General features: G+C 33.9%; 2 protein-coding genes across 2 annotated transcripts; one reads left to right on the forward strand and one right to left on the reverse strand.

Annotated features, from left to right (window-relative positions):
• The first annotated feature begins 940 nt into the window (after window positions 1-940).
• LOC133299297 (lecithin-cholesterol acyltransferase-like 4) lies at window positions 941-12,032 on the forward strand. Its single transcript, XM_061498745.1, has 11 exons — window positions 941-1,348; window positions 1,972-2,063; window positions 2,153-2,271; window positions 3,002-3,137; window positions 3,291-3,342; window positions 5,341-5,441; window positions 6,156-6,338; window positions 6,781-6,938; window positions 7,092-7,146; window positions 7,730-7,783; window positions 11,343-12,032. Exons 1-11 carry the CDS (start codon window positions 1,129-1,131, stop codon window positions 11,757-11,759), a joined length of 1,587 nt encoding a protein of 528 aa, XP_061354729.1. The 5' UTR covers window positions 941-1,128; the 3' UTR covers window positions 11,760-12,032.
• Window positions 12,033-12,723: 691 nt separating this feature from the next.
• On the reverse strand, window positions 12,724-14,870 carry LOC133299302 (protein PHLOEM PROTEIN 2-LIKE A1-like). The gene is made up of 3 exons (XM_061498748.1): window positions 14,351-14,870; window positions 13,966-14,084; window positions 12,724-13,332 (listed from the first exon to the last, which is right to left on the reverse strand). Exons 1-3 carry the CDS (start codon window positions 14,831-14,833, stop codon window positions 12,963-12,965), a joined length of 972 nt encoding a protein of 323 aa, XP_061354732.1. The 5' UTR covers window positions 14,834-14,870; the 3' UTR covers window positions 12,724-12,962.
• Between the last annotated feature and the right edge of the window lie 9,758 nt (window positions 14,871-24,628).

Below are 24,628 nucleotides of genomic sequence, written 5' to 3' on the forward strand. Positions count from 1 at the left end.
TTTATTAGTAATTGAATGACAGGGTGACGAAGACACTTATTTTTTTCAATTACACAAAATTTAAAGTTTTAATTATGAGTTATATTTATCTTATATTACGTAAGAGAAGAGAAAATAAATAAATGTGAGACTCAACTTCAGTTTGTATGTGTAAAAAAATTGTTTATCTAATATAACCCTTTAACTATTGTTTAAAATCATTGAGAAACGAAAACCAATACACTAATAGAGGAACCACAAACGTAATTAAGTCAAGCTTATAATGATAGATTGATAGGTTCATGAGTTGTACATTTGATAAGCAGGCCTTCAGAATATGCACAGCCCAGAATGAGAAACGAATTGACAGCCATGTTTTCTTCATTTTAACCATATTCTTACTATTTCTTTGATGTGATAAGTCAACGGTCAGAGAGATCCAATTACGAATGAATCCAAGGTAATAAAATAACGTATATTTGTCATATATTTATTTGAAGAAGTTTATATTTACAATTTTTTTTATAAATTTTTATAAATTACATTATGTTTGATCTGTAAAATATTTTTGAGTAGAGTATTATCGGTCAGATATAATATAATTTATAAATTTATTAAAAAAAAATTTATCCATATAATCCTGCTCTTTGTCCAGACATATTTAATTGTCTAAGCTAACCAAAACTTTATCTCGTATATGTACAAAATTAAGGAATCAATGCGCATTAAAGAGTTAAATTACTAATTTTAAATTAAACTAAACATTTAATTGACTGGACTTCTAATAACTATTTGCTTTATCACAAATTCACAGTACACATACGTATTAAAAATAGAAAACGTAAAATAGAGAAAGTGAACATATAATAATTATTCAGAGGAGCTATATTGATAATGCTATAAAAGTCTCTACCTAACAACTGTCAATTGTATAAGCTATTTCATTCTACGCTATCCTCTATTTTCTTCCAATCTTCCGTGTAAAGAAAGCAGTGCTGGCACACTCAACGGGACTTCTTTCACCTCCGTACGGAACAGCGCATTCCCCAAATCGAAAACCCTAATTCCCAATTTGGGTTTCCAGTTAATCATCCATTCTGGAAACTCCGGAGCTGACCAATTGATTGTGGTTAGGGTTTTCATCTCGCCATGACGATCAAGCTATGGTTGAATCTGATGAAGAAGCCCCAGGCCCAGCCCTACCTGAACCCTAATCTCGACCCTGTCTTATTGGTGCCTGGTATCGGTGGCTCCATGTTGAACGCCGTAAACGATAGCGACGGTAGCCAGGAACGGGTTTGGGTTCGCTTCCTTTCCGCCGAGTACAAGTTGAAGACCAAGCTTTGGTCACGTTACGATCCTTCTACTGGTAAAACTAATTTTTGTTAGAAAAGTAAAATAAAAAATAAAAACGTTAAACTGATGCTATTTCGTTATACAAGTTGCTAATGTAACAGTTTTTTCGTTGATACTATCAATGTTCTGAAGTTATTTTCGGATTAAAGAAAAGGAAACTTGATTAATATATATATATATATATATTGGGTAGGATGAACTTAAACCGGTATAAAAATATCAGTCTCATGTAATATTTTAACTGTTGATTTTCATGAATCTATTGTTTTATTGGGTCACTCTTATTAATTAATTACTAATTTTTAATTAATTATAATCGTCAAATTCATATATATATATATATATATATATATATATATATATATATATAATAGAAATTTTTAGATAAATTTATTTTTTTCTCCCTTTACTTTGATATTTGCAAATGATTCTCCCTTTACTTTGATATTTGCAAATGATTGCAGTGAGACAATGAAGTAGCCTTGTGATTGAATGCTGTACTTCAGATTTCATACCTGCTCAGTTTATTTCTTTCCTTACTGTAATCATTTTGAGTTGTTTTAAGCTGAAGACTGTGCGGCAAGAAACTTTGATTTTGGTAAGCTTAACATCTCTAATAATATTTTTTTAAATCAGGGAAAACCGTATCCATGGATGAAAATACCAGAATTATGGTCCCCGACGATAGGCATGGACTCTATGCAATTGATAATTTGGACCCTGACATGGTATGCCTATCTTAAACTGAGTTGTGTTAACTGTAATGTAGATGGATACACAATTGATTCTTGAATCCTATATAAATCTTGTGATGCAGGTAATTGGATGTGATTCTGTGTATTATTTCCATGACATGATCATTGAAATGCGTAAATGGGGGTTTGAAGAGGGAAAAACACTTTTTGGCTTTGGATATGATTTTCGCCAAAGCAACAGGTAACTAGTTGATTTGAAACTGGAAGCAGTTTAGTGATAGTGATTCGATTAAACTTGAGAAATGAGAAAGGAGTCAATTCTCTTCTCATCACTAATCCAAAATAATGAAATTAAAAAATCTCTAATACTCCGCTCTACAAATCTGTACATGTTATGAGATTATTATATGTTAGAGAGATATAAAAGTTCACTTAATAGCTTAATCTTTCATTCTATTAAAAATAATAATTTAATATTGTGGAGTTTCTTAACACAGGTATGAGCCTTATGCATTGTACCATTTCAAGTCCAATGAGCTCTTGTGTGAAGGGGCGTGTTAGAGAAATATGATATAAAATATAAGACCATTAATGTGCCTTCACCTTTTAGCTTAAGCTTTTGGGTTGAATTGGTTCTTTATATTATATTTAATGTTTCTGCATGAAAAAATTGATTGTCTCATTTTTATAATAGAATTGGTACTTCGTTGTATTTTTACTTAGTATTTTTAATATTTGTGAATCTTTACAAAAGTAGCAGTTTTCTTAGGAAGCTATTATCCGACAAACAAGCATAGCCTGAAGTAGACTGTAATTTTGCATATGAATTTAATGTGAATTGTATCTTTTGGGTGTTGGTTTCCCCGTGGTTATGATTTCCCACAGTCCTTAGGATAATGTCTCTAACAAGTATTTTCTCTTTTAACAAATGAAAGCATTTTCTCTTAACAATTCTATTTATTTTCATTTAGGTTGCAGGAAATATTGGATCAGTTGGCTGCAAAATTAGAATCAGTGTATAATGCTGCAGGAGGGAAAAAGATAAACATCATAAGTCATTCTATGGGCGGTCTTTTGGTGAAATGTTTCATGAGCCTGCAAAGCGATGTAAAACACCCATTAAGCTTTAAATTTATTTCATGGTTTCTTATAACCTGATCATTTATATCTGTTAATTTATGGTTTATACACTTAAATCTTGGAATTTATTTATTTATTGTTGAAATGAGAAGTCTACAATGTTGTTCTTGTCATTTTCAGGTTTTTGAGAAATATGTTAAGAATTGGATTGCGATTGCTGCGCCGTTCCAGGGTAAGTAATTCTATTCTATATTTCTCAGAAGTATAAATTATGGATATTGGACATTCTTTGTAATGATCTGAACCAGCAAGTTCAAGAATAAACCCAAAGACAGAGACAATTTGTATATAATTCTTCAATTCAACAGTTATCAATTACAAGTAAACACCAAACAATATGACTCTTCCTAATTACAGATCTCAGAACAGATTACAAAACAGAGAAAGTAAAGATTAAGAAATAAGAAAGTAAAGATAGGTTCAGAGGAGTTGGAGAGTCCTTGATTTTTCCCAATTTCACCCAAAGGTGCCCAAGTCCCAAATGCCCAAAAGATCCCCCACTCCTTCCACGTTGCTCCCTATTTAACTGAATTCCCGAACAAACTTTCCCTCCATGATGAGTCAGCATAAAGGAATATTATTCTCTGCATCGCTGCCTATGGAAGACTTACTGTTGAGCCCCTAATATCAGTTATGGGTCGTAACAATACTCCCCTCCAAAAGATTCACCTTGTCCTCAAGGTGATGGTCAGTAAACTAGTGTCCTCCCCCCAGGATCCCACTGTTTGAAATATAAGGGCCAATTGATGCATGAAGCAGCATAACCGCCATCGGGATCCCACTGTGTGAACTGTAAAGGCCAACATATGCTTGCAGAAATATAAACTCCCCCTGGATCCCATTGTCCCTCTGTGCTAATGACATCTTTGCTTTCCCACCCTTGAAGAATATTCAACGCATTGATCTCTCATGGTTGAAACCAGAATACAATTATACAAATAAACCAGAATACAAACAACCCTTGCAGAAATCATGAAGCAGGGATGTGTTTGAATAATAACTTGCAGTACTGGAACATAAACCACTTTGTTATCATCACCAGAATTTTCATGACCAATGCTCTTTTTGTCCTCATCACGATCATGCAGTTCGCCATTAAGTTGATGGATTTGTTCGCCATTAAGTTGATGGATTTTTGCCATAAGGCTTTGCTCCCACCCTGTACTTGAAGATAGAAATATGACCCAAAGCATAGATCTGACTTTCGTGACCCATCCTTGCCTCAATTGCTTCCATTCGATGATCCATAGTTTTGGTCAAAACCATTCAACACTCCCAGGGAAAAAGTGCTCTGATACCAATTGTAACGATCAGAACCTGCAATTTCAAGAGTAAACCCAAAGACAGAGACAATTTGTATATAATTCTCCAATTCAACAGTTATCAATTACAAGTAAACACCAAACAATATGACTCTTCCTAATTACAGATCTCAGAACATATTACAAAACAGAGAAAGTAAAGATTACAAAGTAAGAAAGTAAAGATAGGTTCAGAGGAGTTCGAGAGCCCCTGATCTCTCCCAATTTCACCGAAAGGTTCCCAAGTCCCAAATGCCCAAAAGATCCCCCACTCCTTCCATGCTGCTCCCTATTTAACTGAGTTCCCTAACAAACTTTCCCTCCATGATGAGTCAGCATAAAGGAATATTATTCTCTGCATCGTTGCCTATGGAAGACTTTCTGTTGAGCCCCTAATATCATTTATGGGTCATAGCATTCTTCTAGCATTTCAATACAATTTTTCAAGCTGGGGCTGTAATTTATTTTCCTTAATTAATCTATTTGAAGAAGGCAATATCTTGTTTTATTTATAGGCTAAAATAGTTGACGCACAAACAGTGTGCATGAAAGGATAATTTTTTATTATCAAGGAAAAATAAGAAAGAAAAAGAGATGTTGGCATGTATAGTTTGGTGCATGTCTTGGTGAAACAGATTAAGCAAAAAACAATGCTGAAAGTTATTGGATCTATGGTCCTACTGTCATGTCACTTGATGTTGGGCTAAATTTTACTTGAACTTTAAACAATATATAATTTGATAGATTCCTTTCGTTGTCTTTATGTATTGGTTTGTATATCATCTATATTGTTCCAGCTAGTTAGAGGTTTCTTAAATCTCTTTTGCCATTGGAAGTGCATCATAGTTTAGCTATACATTGTTCTGCAGGTGCACCTGGATGTATCAATTCTACCTTTTTAAATGGAATGTCATTTGTGGAGGGATGGGAGCAAAATCTTTATATTTCCAAATGGAGCATGCACCAGTTGGTACAGATCAGTTATTTTTGTTTTCTGAATTTGTGTTTGAGTTCATTTATTAGTGCAAACAACCCCTACTTTGGAGACTTCTGAGATTCACTCTGCCTAATTCCATTTGGTATATCATTATTATTTATGACGTTTTGTCTGTTGGATACAGAAATTTGAGGGAGCTGAGTAATTTACTTGTATGCATTTTAACAATGTTAAGTTTATTTTGTGACTGTCTCAGCAATTTATATTTACATTTCTGTGCTTGCAACTGACAGTACCTGTGAAATAGTGTTTATTAAGCCGTATGAAGAAAAAAAGCTAAAATGCTTAATCATCATCACAATTCACAATCATGCTTTTGAGATCTAAGTCTATATCAAAAGAAAGTAAGTATGCAGTGACACAATACAAATGAAAAAGACACGAAAAATAGTTTTGGTTGTTATTATTCATAACTTTGTGCAAGTTATTTGATAATTGGATTGCACTTTAATGCATGATCGCTTGATATTGACTACGTGATTTGTGTTTTATAGGGTATTTATTGTGGGATGCTGTGTTCTCTATTTCTATTGTTTGTGCTGCTTCCCTGTGCACAAGAGTATTTAATCATAATCTTGCATGTGGATTGCTTTGTATACATGCATCTTGTTATGATTCATTTTGTTTTTTATTTTCATTTTGATATTGTAGAGTAGTTATTTATTGAAGCTTGTTCCAATGTCACAGCTAATTGAATGTCCGTCAATCTACGAACTGATGGGTTGTCCTAATTTTCATTGGCAACACATTCCTTGTCTGGAATTATGGCGTGATAAGCAAGATCCTGATGGGAAATCTCATATTATTCTGGAGTCATATCCGCCATGTGATAGCATTGATGTTTTGAAGCAAGCTCTTGTAAATAACACAGTGAGTTACCAGCTCCATCTTGCTCGGCATGCAGATTAGTTGAACTTAGTTAAATTTAAGTGTCACCAACATTTCCATGAAATTGGGTGCATCATAGTTTAAAATTTGGTTTCCGGAGCATTTTACAATCTTCGCTTTTGACAATTAAATTAAATAAATAATGAATAATTTGGAAAATAAGCAATCATAATAGGAGGGATCTTTGGCTTTTCCATGTCTAGAGTTGAACTTGTCAATTGGATCTCTCATGTTTAAGCAAATCTTTTTTTTTCTTTTCGTTTTTTTTGGGGGGAGGGGGGAGTTGATGAGTTCTTACTTTCATATACTTTAGAATACATTAATACATTGGAGAAGTACACATGTTGCAGTTCAACATCTAGTCATCTAGGATGTTTACTGGTGCTTGGCTTAATTAGATTGGTGATATTTATCTGTGATCCAGGTTAATTATGATGGTGAGAACATTCCCCTGCCCTTCAACTTGGAGATCTTAAAATGGGCAAATAAAACATGGGAGATTCTGTCTTCTGCCAAACTTCCCTCGAATGTCAAATTTTACAATATTTATGGGACCAATCTTGAGACAGCTCATAGTGTTTGGTAATGCCTCTATCATTTATTTGGATGATACCATAGTTACCCCAAAAAAGGAATTTATAAATTGTATTAAGAATGGTCCAGTGCGTGCATGTAGGTATATATAATTCTTTTGAAAATATGTGACCTTCACTTTACATAACTATAATTCTGCAGCTATGGAAGTGAGAACAAGCCTGTCTCAGATCTGCAACAGTTACGTCATTTCCAGGTCATTACATTTGTAATTGTGCCAAATATATATGTTTCTTGAGACGCGATACATATCAAAGGGTAGCAAAGGCTATATGCTTTGGTGCATGCAATATTGATCCCCCTATTTGCAATACAATTAAGAGAAATCTGTGCAGTTTTTCATCTGCGTTTTCTGCTTTCCCTTATTTATTTTAGTATTTGTTGAATTAGTTAAAAAAGCTTTGTGTTTATTAATGTAATTAATAAATTTAAATAATTCTTTTTAGGCCCTCAAGACCTGTGGCATGTCCTGACTGGAATGTCGCAACCTATCCTCTGCCTAAACTTTATATCACTAAAAAAACATTTCTTTTAGTTATGTGCATTCCATTTTCTCTTTCCTTTCCATTTTTCTTCTTCCACTTCATATAATTATTTCAAAACATTTAATTCTTTTATTGTCACACACTTTGTGTCTTCTCTCTGGTATGATCTAATTGAAGTACAGATTTTATTTGAATGTACATCATGTTAAAACTGTGCAAACATTTCCCCCCCTCAAGTCATTGTTTTTACATTTGGTTGCCAAGGCTAACTTTTTTTTTATTTTAAATATTCAGCCCAAATGCATATGTGTTGATGGTGATGGAACAGTTCCAATGGAGTCAGCTAAGGTTTGCTAACTTTCCTATGCATAATCTTTTTTGCAATTGCTGATTTGTTGAATCTAAATATGCCAGGAAAGGCCTTTTCACATCTCTTATGTACAATTTTACTTGGTATGGTACCAATTAAGTATGTTTTGATTACTAGCTAGTAGTTAATGGGAGAAAGTTCCAAAGTATAGTTTGATTATATCTGTTATTGCTTATTGGGAAAATTTCAGAAATCCTTGTTCAATTTACACAATGCAGTCAGCTAAGGTTTGCTAACTTTCCTGTGCATAATCTTTTTGCAATTGCTGATTTGTTGAATCTAAATATGCCATTAAAGGCCTTTTCATATCTCTTATGTATAAATTTTTTCTTGGTATTGTACCAGTCAAGTATGTTTTGATTACTAGCTAGCTTTAACTTGGAGAAAGTTCCAAAATATAGTTTGATTAAACCTGTTATTACTTATTGGTTAAATTTCAAAAAACCTTATTCAATTTACTCTATGTAATTTACCTCGAGTTTCAATTAACACAATTTAGTAATTTACCAACATCAACATCACCTTTATCCCAAATTAATTGGGGTCGGTGGTAGATGAACCCACATGAAAAATACAAAACGGTTGAAAAAAAAGTAAAAAAAGCAAAAAATAAATAAATAAATAAAAATAAACAAATAAAATAAAATAAAAAAAATAAAATAAAATAAGATAAAATAAAATAAAATAAAATAAAATAAAATAAAAATATATGTATATATAAATAAATAAAAGTAAAAAAGAAAGGGACAAGAAGAAGGGGGGGGGGGGGGGAAATGAAGGGGAAAAGGACTAAAAAGGGACCATCTGGAACATAAGAATAACAACGGGTCTAACCCTCCACCATACTTATAGCTTTTCTCCATTCTGTTCTAAGACATACTGTCCGCCAATCTATATCCCACTCCATTAAATCTTGTTTTACCACCTTCCCCCAAGTAAGCTTCGGCCTACCTCTGCCTCTTTTTGTGTTTAGCTCTTGGTAACAAACTTCTGTTCTTACAGGAGCATCCATGGGTCTTCTCATCACGTGCCCAAACCACCTCAATTTATGTTCTCTCATCTTCTCGGCTACCGGTACTACTCCGACCTTTCGTCGAATATCTTCATTTCTTATCTTATCCATCCTTGTGTAACCACACATCCACCTTAACATCCTCATATCTGCTACTCCCATCTTATGCTCATGTTGCCTATGTGCTGGCCAGCATTCCGCTCCATATAGCATTGCCGGTCTTACTGCCGTTTTATAGAATTTTCCTTTTAACTTCAGGGGGATTTTGCGGTCACACAAAAATGCAGATGCACTGCGCCATTTCATCCACCCTGCTCTGATTCTGTGATTTACATCCTCATCAATCTCTCCACCTTTTTGTAAAATGGAGCCCAAGTATTTAAAAGCATCTTTTTTGGGTACCTCTTGACCATTTAGATGCACGGGCTCTTGGTCCCCATCTCGTACCAGAGAAAACTCACACTTCAGATACTCAGTCTTGCTTCGACTTAATGTGAATCCTTTGGATTCCAATGTGCTTCTCCACAATTCAAGTTTTCTATTAACACCCTCCTTGCTCTCATCAATAAGCACAATATCGTCTGCAAAAAGCATACACCATGGCACTTCCTCTTGAATATCTTTTGTTAGTTCATCCATAACTAAGGCAAAGAGGTAAGGACTTAGAGCCGACCCTTGGTGTACACCTACCGTGATAGGAAAATAACTTGATGATCCGTTACAAGCTTTTACACATGTAGTAGCCCCATCATACATATCCTTGATTGCCTTTACATACTTTAATGGAACCTTTTTCTTCTCCAGAACCCACCATAAAACTTTCCTTGGAACCCTATCGTATGCTTTCTCAAGGTCTATGAACACCATATGCAAGTCCTTTTTCTTTTCTCGGTATCTTTCCATTAGTTGTCGCATCAAGAAAATGGCTTCCATGGTACATCTTCCTGGCATAAATCCAAATTGATTTACAGAAACCTTGGTATCTCTCCTCAAGCGATGTTCAATAACCCTCTCCCACAAATTTAGTAATTTACCACCATAAAAATTTTATTGGGGCATTTTATCCCCATAAATTATACATTCAATTAGATTATGGGGTAAATTGCACTAATCCTTTCAGGTTAAATTGCTCGTGGATCAATGTTTTAAAAATCGAACATGATATTGAATCAGCAAGACCTCTTGGTCATGGTTCCATTGGTTCATTAGTTAAATTTTGTGGGAAATGCATAATGTTTGAACCAGAGACATAGCTGTTTTATGGTCTAACTGGTTCAATTGGACGGTTTGGTTTAGTTTTCAGAACATGGACGTTTAGAAAAGTTGAAAGGTGTTTTATGAAATTTTCCCTACTTATCTCCGGCACAACTTTGTAAACTAGGATATACTGATGTGGTGGAAAGTACCTCAAAGTTGAATATCTGATATCCATATGGGAGGTTAAGAACACAGTCATATGATATTACCACTGCCCCAAGTTCCTTTGTTATGATTACTATAAACCCTTGTGATTATTATCAGTACATTACTAGCCATTACAAGACTGCCACTGCCACCACTGGGCCATACTTCCACTGCTACTTATTTGCTTAAGCTTACTCTTCGTAGTTATAAAGTTTAAGAAGATGAGAAAGAATAAGCAGTAAAGGAAGCAATTCTTTATTGCTGATTTTACCTTACTGCTTTTAGCTAAGATGCTAAAAGAGGATAAGAGAAATAAAAGTAAAGGCAGTAACTTTTATTGCTGATGTTTGCTTACTGATGCTTAGTTATCTTGTAACTATATTTGCTGCAAGTGCTCATGATGTGATAGAGATATTTTTCTGTAGCTTAGTACAGCTAGATTCACCATGTGATTTTGAAATTGTGTTGTTGTCACTGGGAATTATATTCTCATTTCTCACTATATTAATGTGGTGTTTCTAGATAAAACAGATTAGAATCATGCCATAGGGGATACAAGTGACCAACTTGGTGGGAAAGCACTAATTGACTTAAATTACAAGTCCTCAGACAAGTGCAAAATTTCTGTTTAGGTCCCTGAAAATTTTATTAATTGCTTAGTTAGGTCCTGGATATTTATTAAGATATCCATTGTTGGAATACAACTATATGGTCACGTTTGAACTAAACTAAACTATATGTTACTATAAAAAATGATGGTATGGTTACATTCAAACTATTTTAGACTTAGTTTACTATAAAGTAACCAAGTTATAATGGAACGGACTTGAAATTGACCTATTGCTTTGAAAATCTTGGCCAAGGGGGGTTCACAGCAATTGTAGAAGGTTTGAAATTGACCATATGCTTTGAAGCTTAGCCAAGGGAAGTTCACGGCAACTTCTTACAAATTTGTGAAGGAAAGAAATGCAAAAAAGAGAGGAGGATCCGAATCCTAAATGATTCCTCTCCCGCATCATTTTCCGCCAGCAATTTTTTCTCTCTGACCTCGATTGAATCCATAATCATCATATAATACTGCCTTGTGTTTAAGCTTTTTTATCTTTATATACCAAATGCAGGCTGATGGACTCAATGCAGAGGCAAGGGTTGGAGTCCCAGGTGAACACCGAGGTATCCTTCGTGAGGCTCATGTATTCCGGCTTGTTAAGCACTGGCTGAAGGCTGGAGATCCAGATCCCTTTTACAATCCCCTGAATGATTATGTGATTCTACCTACTGCTTTTGAAATGGAGAGGCATAAAGAGAAGGGTCTAGAAGTAGCATCCCTTAAAGAGGAATGGGAGATTATTTCCAGAGACCAAGATGACCAAAGCAATACTGCTGATAAAATGTCCTTGAGCTCCATATCAGTTTCGAATGAAGGAGCCAATCAATCTTACTCTGAGGCTTATGCTACCATCAGTGTTCACCCTGGTAACGAGGGTAAACAGCGTGTTCAACTGAATGCCTTGGCTGTTTCAGTTGATGCCTCATGAATTATTTTCTGTTGGAAGTCTGAGTGCAGGGAATACTGTCTATATTGTTGACTGTGGTTGGCATCTCTTGTATATAAGGATATTCGTATGTCGATGCTGACATATTCCTCCACGTTTTATGTATGATATGACCATCTTTCGGACATTCTTATCTCTGTAAAGAGTGACGTGCTGTCTAAAGTACATATAAAAAGTTACTATTTATTAGCCTATACTTGTACTGGTAATGCCTTGTATGTTTCTCTTCTGTGCATTTTTCTTTTTTTGTTCCAAGTACTATTGGATTTGGACCTATACTATTGTATGTTTTTGTTTTACATTTGAGATTGGACCAAATTCATAATAAAAGAAACAATATTCTTAGAAATACTAATAGCAATCGGTTTGGGTGGCAATAGGGGCGATTTGACTCGCTCTGCCTCTAACGCCGTTGTGTTTTGCGAGTGAAAATTTCAATTCACTCCATTAGCGGTTCAAGCCCGTAAAATGAAAAATTAAGAAAAATAGCCAAAAAAAGGAGATTGAATGAAATGTTTTAGAAAAAAAATAAATAGATGTTTTATCTAAACTAGCCTGTCAACCTTTTATATATATATATATATATCTATATATATATATATATATATATAAAAACAATCCGTTGGGTCAGCTCGTCTCGATTCATATTCAACTCATTTTAACTTACACTTAAGCAGTGTGGGTTGATGGATTAGAGAATATAATCTAATCGGCCAAATTAGATGGGTTGATTTGACGAGTCAAATTCGCTTTGCCACCTTTATTCAATAACCATATGCATTAAAAAGTATTTATAGATGAGTTTGACACTTAGTTTGTGTGGGTAAAAGTTTAAATAATAAGTTGTTAATATGAACTTGGATATATTTTATACATACATTGTAATTTAAGTTATAATTGTTAAATATATTGTTGCGTTAGCAAGCTTGACAGAATATTTAATGAGTACATTAGATAGTCATGATTCCATATTTGAATTGTAACACTAACATTACCTTTAAGTAATAATTATTATAACATTTGCAGCATCGCCTTCTATAATTTTAGATCATATACTAAACTATAATTCTCCATTTTGATACGTCTTTTGACATGAATATTGCAATTTGCTTTTTACTCCATGCATGGGAATATGATTCCTCTACACATCATAGATAGAGTTTATACTTTGTAGTTATCTATTTCCTAGTTTTTTGGTTTGATGGCAACCCCTTTGATGACAAGCCCCTGCTTCCACATACCACCTTCATATTCATACATAGAGATCTCCATCTCACCAACATCTTTTTCAGATGCCACAAACTCACCAACAGGAACCTCTATCCAACGCATCCTTAACTTGTCAATTAAAGCTTCCTTGTGTTGCTGTTTCTTTCCTCCAGGAAGGGAAAGTCTAACATTAACTGGAAGTTCCCACCCTTGAGCTGCATCTTTCAACATTACAATAAATGAGACTTCATATAGAATTCCTGGTGAAAGCTTTCTAGTGTCAAATTTTCCATGCACTTCTAGCCAACATACTCTTTTCAGTTCAGCCACCTCTGCCATTGTGCCACTGCAACATCATATATACCTTGCTCTAATTAGGACTAGAACTATGTGTAAGATCAATGTCCTTAAATTATAATTAAGATTCAGTTTAACTAGACATAGTATGTTGTTGAAAAGGCAAAATCAAACATAACCACCCAATGGCTGTAACTCAATTAGCAATACGTGCTGAATAAGTGTGGAGAGAACCTTTATTCAATTCTCATCAAATATATATTTGGAGAGGGACGAAGAGCTTTAACTATGATTAAACCTTAACTATGAATTAGTCTTATAACTGACTCAAAGAGTTGAAACTTATGAGAATACCCGGAGCCTACTCATCTCAAAAAGGTACCGAGGGTTGGTATATATATACATATAGCGGTAGAATCCTTTGACACCTTATCTGATATCCGTTAGATCAAAAAAGATCAACAACTCTGATTTGTAAGCATGTGATACCATTGATCTTTTTTTATCTTTATTAGATTAATTTAGATTAAGTTACAAAAAAGATCAATATTCATCAAAATTAAGTTACAATATATATAAATCAAACATAACGTGGGCTTTCATAGATCTAACCCGGTGAACAATATTCATCAAAGTTTAATTTAGATTAAGTTAACAAAAAAACTTTTAACGTTCGTGATACCTTGATTCTTTCTGCAGTACCCATTTCCAATAATTTTGATCTTCTGCCCAGGTGATTGAGAGTGCTCTTGCATACAGCATGAAACAGTTGCTGTTTGACTTCTTTTCTAGCCAATATTTCTGCACCCAACGATAATCATTAAAAATTGTTCAATCAATAAACTCTTAAATGTAAAAATATATACTACAAATATAGATAAAAGTTTCTAACCGAGCTTGTGATCAAAACCAAACCCGAGATATTCTTCCATATGCACTACCACATTGCTATCTATGCATTACAGTGAATCCAATTGTACAATAACATCTTAATGTATAGCTTTCAGTTCCCTTATTAATAAAAAAGGATTTCAGAAAATTGAAACTGAATGATATAATGAACTTGCCTTGGTTTTATTGTCTAAGAACACCCCAGCATATAGTTGATCACAGAGCTTTTCCCTGGAAGATTTATCAACTGGTGAGTCTGCATCCTTCAATATGTGTTCATAGTTGTGTGGGAAATTTAGTTCTTTTAAAGGTTTCAATGGGGACGTCATGGATTGAGTCTCATTGCGTTTTACAACTGTGGCAATATTTTCTACTGCCTTTGTGCTATTAGTGGAGGATTTTGCCTCACCTAGAAAAGGCAGCAACCATGTTTCCCTACTGATTGGTTCATGTGATTGTGGCTGGGGTTGTGACCCTGGCTGTGGCTGCAACTTCGGTTGCGACTGTGGCTGGGGTTGTGACCCTGTTTGTGGCCGTAACTGCGGTGACTGTGGCTTGGGTTGTGACTGTGGCAGCGGCTGTGATTGTGGCTGGGGCGACGGCAGAGACAGAGGCGGCGGCGGCGGTGACGACGACGGTGTTGAAGGTGAAGCTCCCATTTCTCTTCCTGAACTATTAGTCCATATTGTACTAATGAAATACTATTTATACCTAAAGTTTGAGTCATAAGGAATTTATTTCTATTAACAAAATGTGATGGAGTAGACAAAAAAAACAATACTCGCCAATATTGTTGATTTTTCTCTCTCTTTATTCCAAAAGATATGAGATGCTTTATGATAATAATTATATATAAGAGAATAATTGATAAATGAATTACCTTAGAAAACTTTATTGATATTTATTAGAGAAATATAAAATTAATAATTTTGTCTCATCTAAACTTTTGGATGAGATAGTTGCTTATTAGTATTATTTATAGGGTAATCATTCTTCTAAAAAAATAACTATATACTACGGATAATACAGAATTATAGTATTAAATTTTTTTTTTTCTCCTTAGATATTGTCAGCTGACGTGACAGAGAAAGAAAAAACAATTTTACTATTATAACTATGTATTATCCGTAGTTTACAAGTTTTTTTTTTTGCTATAAATAATTCTCTCATATATGAGAAAAATAGAACCCTTATTTATACTGAAAAAATCGAATTGAAATACTAAAAGTGAATAAGTTTGGTTTTGTTTGAACTTCATTCATAAAATCAAATCAAACCAAAACGTTGTATGTTGTATTAGTTTAATTACTTATGTATAATTATCTTATAGCTTACTGTTATTGTTATAAAACTTTTAAGGTTAATTTGTTGTTTACATCTATTGATGGTGATTTCTTTAAGACTTTTACACAAATTTAATTTACTGTTAACTGAGTCATGGAAAGAAAGAAATGAAATGAAGTTTGAGTTTATTTAAGAAAAACTACTAGATAGAATAATCAATTAGACCAAATCGAATCAAATGGATGAAGATAATTTAGTTTAGTTTGGTTCTCCAAATAGAAGCAAACACATCAATTCCCTGCTTTGGTTTATGTGATTTTTCTTTTGAAACTGACTCAAATTAAATCACAAACACTCCTAATAAATTTGAAATAAAAGGAGAAATTAAAAGAGCCACCGAAATATCGGTAAGTGAATGTTTGATTTGTTTTCTATTTCTATTTTTTGTTTTTATATTTTTGTTTGTAATTATAAAAATAATACATTTTTTTTTTCATTCTATTACATGTTTTCAAAACTTTATGAAGAAAATACTGTAAATGACATTTTGAAACAATAAATATAATGAATATAAGGTTGATTAAAAATAATTAAAAAAAAAACAATTCCTCTTGTTTATTTCCTTTTCATTGTCAAAACGTGCTATTAATTAAGATTATGAAACTTCACGTGTGGCCCCCTTACTAATAGGAAGGAGCAAGGATCGGTATTTGTGCTTTCTTTCTGCAATGAAATATATAGGGAATTGTATTCCTTATCACGAAGTGTCAAACATAAAAAGAAAATTCTATTTATATTTACGAGAAAAAGTTAAATGTTTATTCCAAGATAAGGCATTTGATTCTGGTGGCTGAGTTACTATCCATGTTATTCTGATTCGTTCTGTTCTACTCTACATCTTTAATAGTGCTCTACTTTGGATCTTTGCCATTGGGAACTTCTTTTGCTTTCCATGACACCTAGATATGGATCTTTTTATAATTTACAATTGTTCTTTTTTCAATTTTCTGGCGTAACAATTCACATTTCATCACAAATGTGTGCAGAGTTCGACGATGCCTTATCAAAGGCTATGCTCGGATATTTTTGAATTAAAACACACTTAATTTGCAGCAGATAAAAATGGATTTTGTAAATTAATAAAAACAAAGAAAAGTTGTGCCATCTTATCAATCAGATTAACATTTGTACCAAAAACAATAATTCAAAATAACATAATTTTTATTATTTTAAAATTCATTCTTATAAAAGTCCTCTCACTTCTGATCCTTCGTGGCCTTAATAATTGTGGCTTTAATAATCATGGAGTAAATCTTCAGTACTCCTTCCTGTAATACATATTCTTTTACTAAAAGTAAAAGTTAACAGGACTCGTGTAATATTAACCATGAAAAATGCATGGAATAAAAATGCATCTACATCAAAGTTAACAAGAAAGCATATCTCAACTTTTTATAGAGGCAGACCTGAAGAGATTCGTAGGCAGTTTTCCTGTAACTTCAATCCGATTGACTTGAACAAGAAATGCCCTTTCTTTGTGTTGGAATAATAAATTCCTCTTAACCTTATGGTGATAACCATCACCAACAAACCAAGATCCATCATATCAAATCATAAAGAAATATTAACAGAAAGATGGAGGCATATCTGTCTCCATAACAGCGGAACAAACCAAGATCCATCATATCAAATCATAAAGGAATATTAACAGAAAGTTGGAGGCATACTTGTCTCTATAGCAGCGGAATAACTTCGATCTTCACCTTTGGGGTATGTGATCTTCCTCAGTCAAATAACCCTAATCCTTATTCGTTAGTGTGTTGTCTCTCTCTTGATGAGGAAGAGAAACTAAGGTTGTTATTTGACATATTGGGGACCATAACCCTTTATAGTATTTTTCTTTATTGTTGGGCCAGTAAACTCTCATTATACCTAATTGGTCCAACACTGGTACCCACCTATTTGTCCCGTACTTACTTGGGAATCTATTTGGGCATCTTTATTTGGTCACTTTAATTTACCCAATATATATTAAATAACGTAATATAATTATTTATACAATATGTAGCGTACAAACACATTAGGAAATATAATTTCCTAACAATCTCCCACTTGGGCTACACATTGACCTGAGATAATTATATCATATATCCTTAGTGCGCAATTGTATGCTATTTATCCTTAGATTCCTCCTTAGATACAATATGGTCCATCTCCTATATTAATGAGATTATGACGGCTTTTGTCATTGTTAATCGTAACTAAACCTTCCATGGTCATTACACCAATATATTCAATAACATGGATCAAGTATGGATGAGTGGCATGGAAATTACATGCAATGTGATCTCTGTCATGCCTATTTCCAACTGGTCCTACTTTAGTCCTTATGAAATCTGTCCTTAATTTTCTGCATACACAAAGCAGAAACACAAGCACAAAATATATACATTTAGAGGGAAAATAACATCAAAATCTTTATTCTGCAGAAAACATACATATAAATGTTTTTACATATAACACCAACATAAAGAACTCTCACTAAATCATAGTGTTATCAAACAAAACAACACCCATATCAGCAGTATGCTCGTAAAAGACCTTAGGCACTAAGCCTTTAGTAAGCGGATCCGCAAGCATAGAGTTCGTCCCTATGTGTTTTATGAAAATCTGACCACTCTGAACTCTTTCTTTAACAACCAGAAACTTTATACCAATGTGCTTTGATTTTAAAGAGCGTCTATTATATTGTTGGAGTACAACACTGCTGACTTATTGTCACAATAAATCTTTAGTGGCTTTTCAACACCACTAACTATATGCAGCCTTGTGACAAAATTTCGCAGCCATACCCCATGGTTGGACGCCTCAAAACAAGCTATAAATTCAGCTGCCATAGTAAAGGAAGCTACAAGTGTCTGCTTAACACTCTTCCAAGAAATAGCTCCTCCAGCTAACATGTAAGCATAACCTGACATGGATCTTTTACTGTCTTGGCATCCAGCAAAATATGAGTCAGAATACCTAATGATCTCTAATTCATCTGACCTCCGATATGTGAGCATGTAATCTTTTGTTCTCTTTAAATACCGCATAACCCTCTTGACTGCTTTCCAATGATCCACTTCTAGATTGCTCAAGTATCTACCTAACACTCCTACTATAAATGTTATATCAGGGCGAGTACAAACTTGGGCATACATAAGGCTTCCTATTGCCGAAGCATAAGGTACCTTTGTCATTTCCATCATTTCAAGCTTACCTTTGGGGCATTGACCGAGACTAAACTTGTCTCCCTTAGATATGGGTGTGTCTCTTGATGTACAATCCTTCATGCCAAATCTATCCATAATCTTTTCAATATAGGCCTTTTGTGATAACCATAGGATACCTTGAGAGAGATATCTAAATATCTGTATTCCTGAGACAAAAGATGCATCGCTAAGATCCTTCATCTCAAAAAATTTAGTGAGAAACTTTTTGGTTTCATTCAATAAGCCTATATCGCTGCTGGCAAGTAATATATCATCAACATATAGTATTAGGAATATGAATTTACTCCCACTGAACATGTGGTACACACAATCTTCTACTAAGTTCACCTCAGAGCCATAAGAGATGATAACCTGATGAAATTTATGATACCATTGACAAGAAGCTTGCTTAAGGCTATATATGGACTTCTTTAATTTGCAAACCATAGACTTTGAATCTCCAAATACAAAGTTTCCTAGTTGCACCATATAAATGGTCTCATGAATGTTACCAATGAGAAACGCTATTTTTACATCCGTCTGATGTAGCTCCAAATCCAAATGAGTCAAAAGTGCCATTATGGTCATAAAAGAGTCCTTCGTAGAAACTGGAGAAAATATCTCTTTATAGTCTATACCTTTCTTATGAGTGAAACCTCTAGCAACTAGATGTGCCCTATATCTTTTGATGTTGCCCTTGGAATCCCTTTTGGTTTTAAATATCCATTTACAACCAATGAGTTTTGGACCTTTAGGTAACTCGAAAGATCTCAAACGTCATTATCTTTCATAGACTTCATCTCATCTTTCATGGCATCAATCCATTTATGAGCATCAGAGCTTTGTAATACTTGTTGGAAGTTGACAGGATCATCTTTTTTTAAGCCTCAAATATTTTCATGCTCTTGAAGAAATACAATATAATCATCTGGAATTACGTTTCTCCTTTCTCTAATGGATCTCCTTCATGACACTTCTTGAGTTTGTTCTTCATGTGGCAAAAGAGGTGGTTCATTATTGTCTTGACCCAAAGTAATGTCAGGAACCAAAGCATGTTCCATAACAATGTCATGAACAGGTACCTGATCATTAATTGTTTGTACCGGAATTGCATCTTGAATGACGACAATATTAGGAAGAGAAATATAATTTTTTTCGTCATTAAAGGCAACATTCCTAACTTTATCTTCCTTTCCAAACTCAACATCCTCAAGGAATCTGGCATTTCCCGTCTCAAAAAAAAAAATCTTGTAGTGAGATTATAAAACTTAAAGCCCTGAGAGCTTTCAGCATATCCAACAAAATAGTAGCTGGTTGTTCTTGAGTCCAACTTTCTTTCATTTGGCTTATAAGGCCTTGCTTCAGCTGGCCAACCCCAAATATGTAAATGCCTTATGCTAGATTTCTTTCCAGTTTATAGCTCATAAATGGGTTTTAGTCACTGCTTTGCTTGGAACCCTGTTAAGGATATAAATTGTAGTCTTTAGTGTTTCTCCCCAAAGTGATTCTGGTGATGGAGAATGACTAAGCATACTCCTCACTATTTTCTTCAGAGTCTGATTTCGCCTTTCCGCAACACCATTCATGCTAGGTTTTCCTGGCATTGTGTATTATAGGACGATTCCACACTCCTTTAGGAAGATCGCAAAGGGCCTTGGACGTTGTTCACCTGATCCATCAGATCTACCATAGTATTCACCACCACGATCATATCTTATGGCCTTAATTTTCTTGCCTATTTGAAGTTCAACTTCAGCCTTAAATTCTTTGAACTTGTCCAATGATTGTGATTTCTCACTAATCAAATATAGGTAGCCAAATCTTGAATAGTCGTCCATGAACGTGATAAAGTATTGTTGACCATTCCAAGAAGCTGTAGGGAATGGTCCACAGATATCCGTATGAATCAGTTCTAAGACGTCTGATGCCCTGTTGGAAGCTATTTTCCTTATGTTTGCCTGTTTCCCTTTTACACAATCAATGCACACCTCAAAATCATCCAGATTAAGGGGTTCAAGAATTCTATCATTCACAAGCCTATGAATTCTTTGTTTAGAGATATAACCTAAACGCTTATGCCACAGAATGCCAGAATTCTCGTTTAATTTTTGCTTTGTACCTTGTGCACTTATGTACATTATTTCATTATCAGTAGTAACAGTATCAAGCATGTAAAGATTATCAATCAAAGAATCAGTACCAATAATATTTGAATTAAGAGAAAGACAAACTTGAATAAACAGATTTGTCCAAACTTGAAATAGAAATTAAGTTCCGTCTAAATGACGGTACAACAAATGTCTTAATCAAATCCAAATAAACATCAGTCTTTAATAATAATCTTAAATTTTCTATAGCTTGAACTACAACCTTCTTGCCATCGTCCACAAAGATGTATCTCTCAACATCACTTGGCGGTCGGCTCCACAAGCAACCCTGCAGAGTCATACTTATGTGATTAGTAGCACCATAATCTACCCACCAAGTATCAACAGGCACAAAAGCTAAATTAATTTCAGAACAAACAAAAGTGAGAGTCATACCCTTCTTTACGCGTCATGTCAGATATATGGAACACTCATTCTTCATGTGTCCAGATTTTCTACAAAAGAAATAAGTGAATTCCTGATCCTGCTTCTTTTGTTTCTTTTGCATGGGCAAAGCTTCCGCATTATCCTTAGCTCTCTTCTTTTTCTTGCCTTAATTGAGAGGTTGATGCCAAGTGAGCACTATTAGTCTTTTCTCGCTATAACATTTCTTCCTCTTGCACACAGTGAGCAATGAGCTCATTAAGAGTCCATTTTTCCCTTTAGGTGTTATAGCTCACTACAAATCGACCATATTGTGCAGGAAGAGATATTGTAACTAAGTACATGAGCAACTCAGATGGCAGCTCTAACTTTAATGCCTTTAGTCTTCCAACAAGATTAGACATTTCCGTAATGTACTCCCTTATGTTTCTCTTTCCATTATACCTCATATTAATGAGTTTGGACAAGGTTTGACCAATTTCGACCTTTTCATTTCGAGCAAAGTACTGCTTGAGTTCCTTCAGAAATATCTTGGCATCAGTAGTCTCAACTATCTAGTCCCAAAATGCCTCCAGAACAGAGTGTTTCATGATCATCAGACACATGTGATTTGAGTGTTCCCACTTCTCAATCTTATCTGTATTCAGATTTTCTGGAGTAGAAGTGAGTTTCTCAGTCCTTAGCGCATTGTCTAAATCCATGCAGACGAGAACAATTTCCACATGTTCTTTCCACAGCTTGAAATTCGCCCCATTAAGCATGGGAATCATATTCACTTGAGCAACAAAGTTAGCAGAAGTAGCAGAAACTGTATAGAGAACAAAATAAGATAACATACTCATAACAGTCATATAATGTATATATTTAAACACCATCATAATCATAATATATACATGATATTGAAAAATAATCTGAAGTCAAATGAGTTTATTTACAAGATACCTAGCACAACATTGATATTTAGTCTTTGGACAAAAAAATCAACTTGTAAGTGGTATTCTCAATGTAATAATCAAATAATGACAATAAGTCCTGTCAAACCATAGTCTTCCTTTGGGCCGACTATGACTCATATGGTGAAGCCTTAATAATTGTCACATATTTATTACCACTGGTATATCAATTACTTTGCCAAATAATAACCTTCCTTTAGGTCGATTATTATCCGCATAAGAAACTAATTAAACACACACATAATCATACAACATATATTATTCGGCCAAACAACTAACTTCCTTTGGGCCGATTATTTTCCGCATAAGAAACAAACACACACATAATCATACAACATATATTATTTGGCCAAACAACTAACTTCCTTTGGGTCGATAATTATTCACATAAATAATATATATTTATATAATCAACCTATTTGAAATCAAATTAACCTTTATGAATTTGGCCTCTTTGGCGTCCAACAAATCTATCTTATTTCATTTCATATAGAAACCTTTAGAGATAATAAACCCATTTAAAAATAAAATAACAACAATAAAGAAAATTATTTTTTATCAATCCTCAATGTACATACATACATACTATACCATTATAAGGCTTAAAAATGATGCACAATACCCAAAAAAATTATATTTAGCTTTTAACAAAGAATATCAAATATAAGGAAAACCCTACAACAAAATACCTTAAATATTTGATTTCTTTCAAACTATAAGTCCAAAATTTTCTAAGAGAATTCATTGTTCATTTAAATTCCAAATTCAAACAACAAACTCTCATGAATTATAAAGAAAAAATTCTTCCAAATATTCCATCTTTATACAGATTCAAAAGTTTAAATGACAAACCCATATTAAACTGTGAATCCTAGATTTTCAAAAGATTGTAACTTTTGTTCCAAAAAAAAAAAAGACATTGTCAGGGAACAAAAATTAACTCTACATAGCTAATACAGAAATACATGAGATGGAACCCACGTTCAAAAAACAGTAAACTTTATGCCAAAAGACAATAAAGCAAAACTTTTCATGATTCATCATATATAAAAATCACAAAACTTAATTCCCTCATGATTCAATATGATGACGACTCTGATACCAATTGTTGGAATAATAATTCCTCTTAATCTTATGGTGATAACCATCACCAACAAACCAAGATTTATCATACCAAATCATAAAGGAATATTAACAGAAAGATGGAGGCATTACCTGTCTCCATAGCAGCAGAATAACTTCGATCTTCACCTTTGGGGTATGCGATCTTCCTAAGTCAAATAACCCTAATCCTTATTCTTTAGTGTGTTGTCTCTCTCTTGATGTGAAAGATAAACTAGGGTTATTATTTGACATATTAGGGACCATAATCCTTTATAGTGTTTTTCTTTATTGTTGGGCCAGTAAGCTCCCATTATACCTAGTTGGTCCAACATTGTATCCACTAATTTGTCCCACACTTACTTAAGAATCTATTTGGGCATCTTTATTTGATCACTTTAATTTACCCAATATATATTAAATAGCATAATATAATTATTTATACTATATGTAGCCCACAAACACATTAGGAAATATAATTTCCTAACAGTAAGCAAGTGAAATTTATAACCATGAACATTTTTTAATTCAAGCTACATTGTTAACATGAGGACAATCCTCATCTAATTTCAAAATTAAAACCGTCATTTTAGGTTCTTCTCAATATGTGTTGCAAAAAGCACTTCATTCTTCATTCAAACCAATTTGTTATGTCATGTACAAGTATAATTGAATTTCAGATGGGGATTTGTAGAAATATAACAACTGAGGATAGTCCCATCCAATTTCAAGGTCTTAAATAATCGTTTTTTAGGTTAATTTATAATATCTGCTCAATCTCCTTTCATTCAAACCAATTTATAATCTAATGTATACATGTGATTGGGCTAAATGTGACTGTTTGTGGGTCCAATTTTCATTCAATTTCAAGGTATCAAACCACCATTTTTAGCTCCTTGTCATGTTTTACTTACATATAGCAATTATATAAGCAATTAAAATTTGAAATGGATAAAACCAACATTAATAGAAGACAAGCAATCCATACAAGATCATATATTGAAGAAACTAATATGAAAATAATAACAATACACACCAAAAATAATTCTATACAAGTTTAAACGGGTCTCATCATCATTATCATTGCACTCCTCCTCATTATCGTTGCGCTCCTGCTCGTCCTCCTCATCCGTGATACCCTATCTGCAACCTCCAGGTGCTGAAAATTCGATCTATAAGACTAATGAGATGAGGGTACATTAAGGAAGTCACATCATGCCTCACTCCCCTTCCCCTCAACCCTCATGTTATGACATGAATGGACATCACGAAAAATATATCTACTCCCATATATAGGATCATGATGAGGTGAATCCACATCAGACTAGGGG

This window comes from Gastrolobium bilobum, unplaced genomic scaffold, assembly GCF_033153095.1.
Source record: "Gastrolobium bilobum isolate Gb01-03AN ecotype WA unplaced genomic scaffold, APGP_CSIRO_Gbil_v1 utg61611, whole genome shotgun sequence".
Lineage (NCBI taxonomy): Eukaryota > Viridiplantae > Streptophyta > Magnoliopsida > Fabales > Fabaceae > Gastrolobium > Gastrolobium bilobum.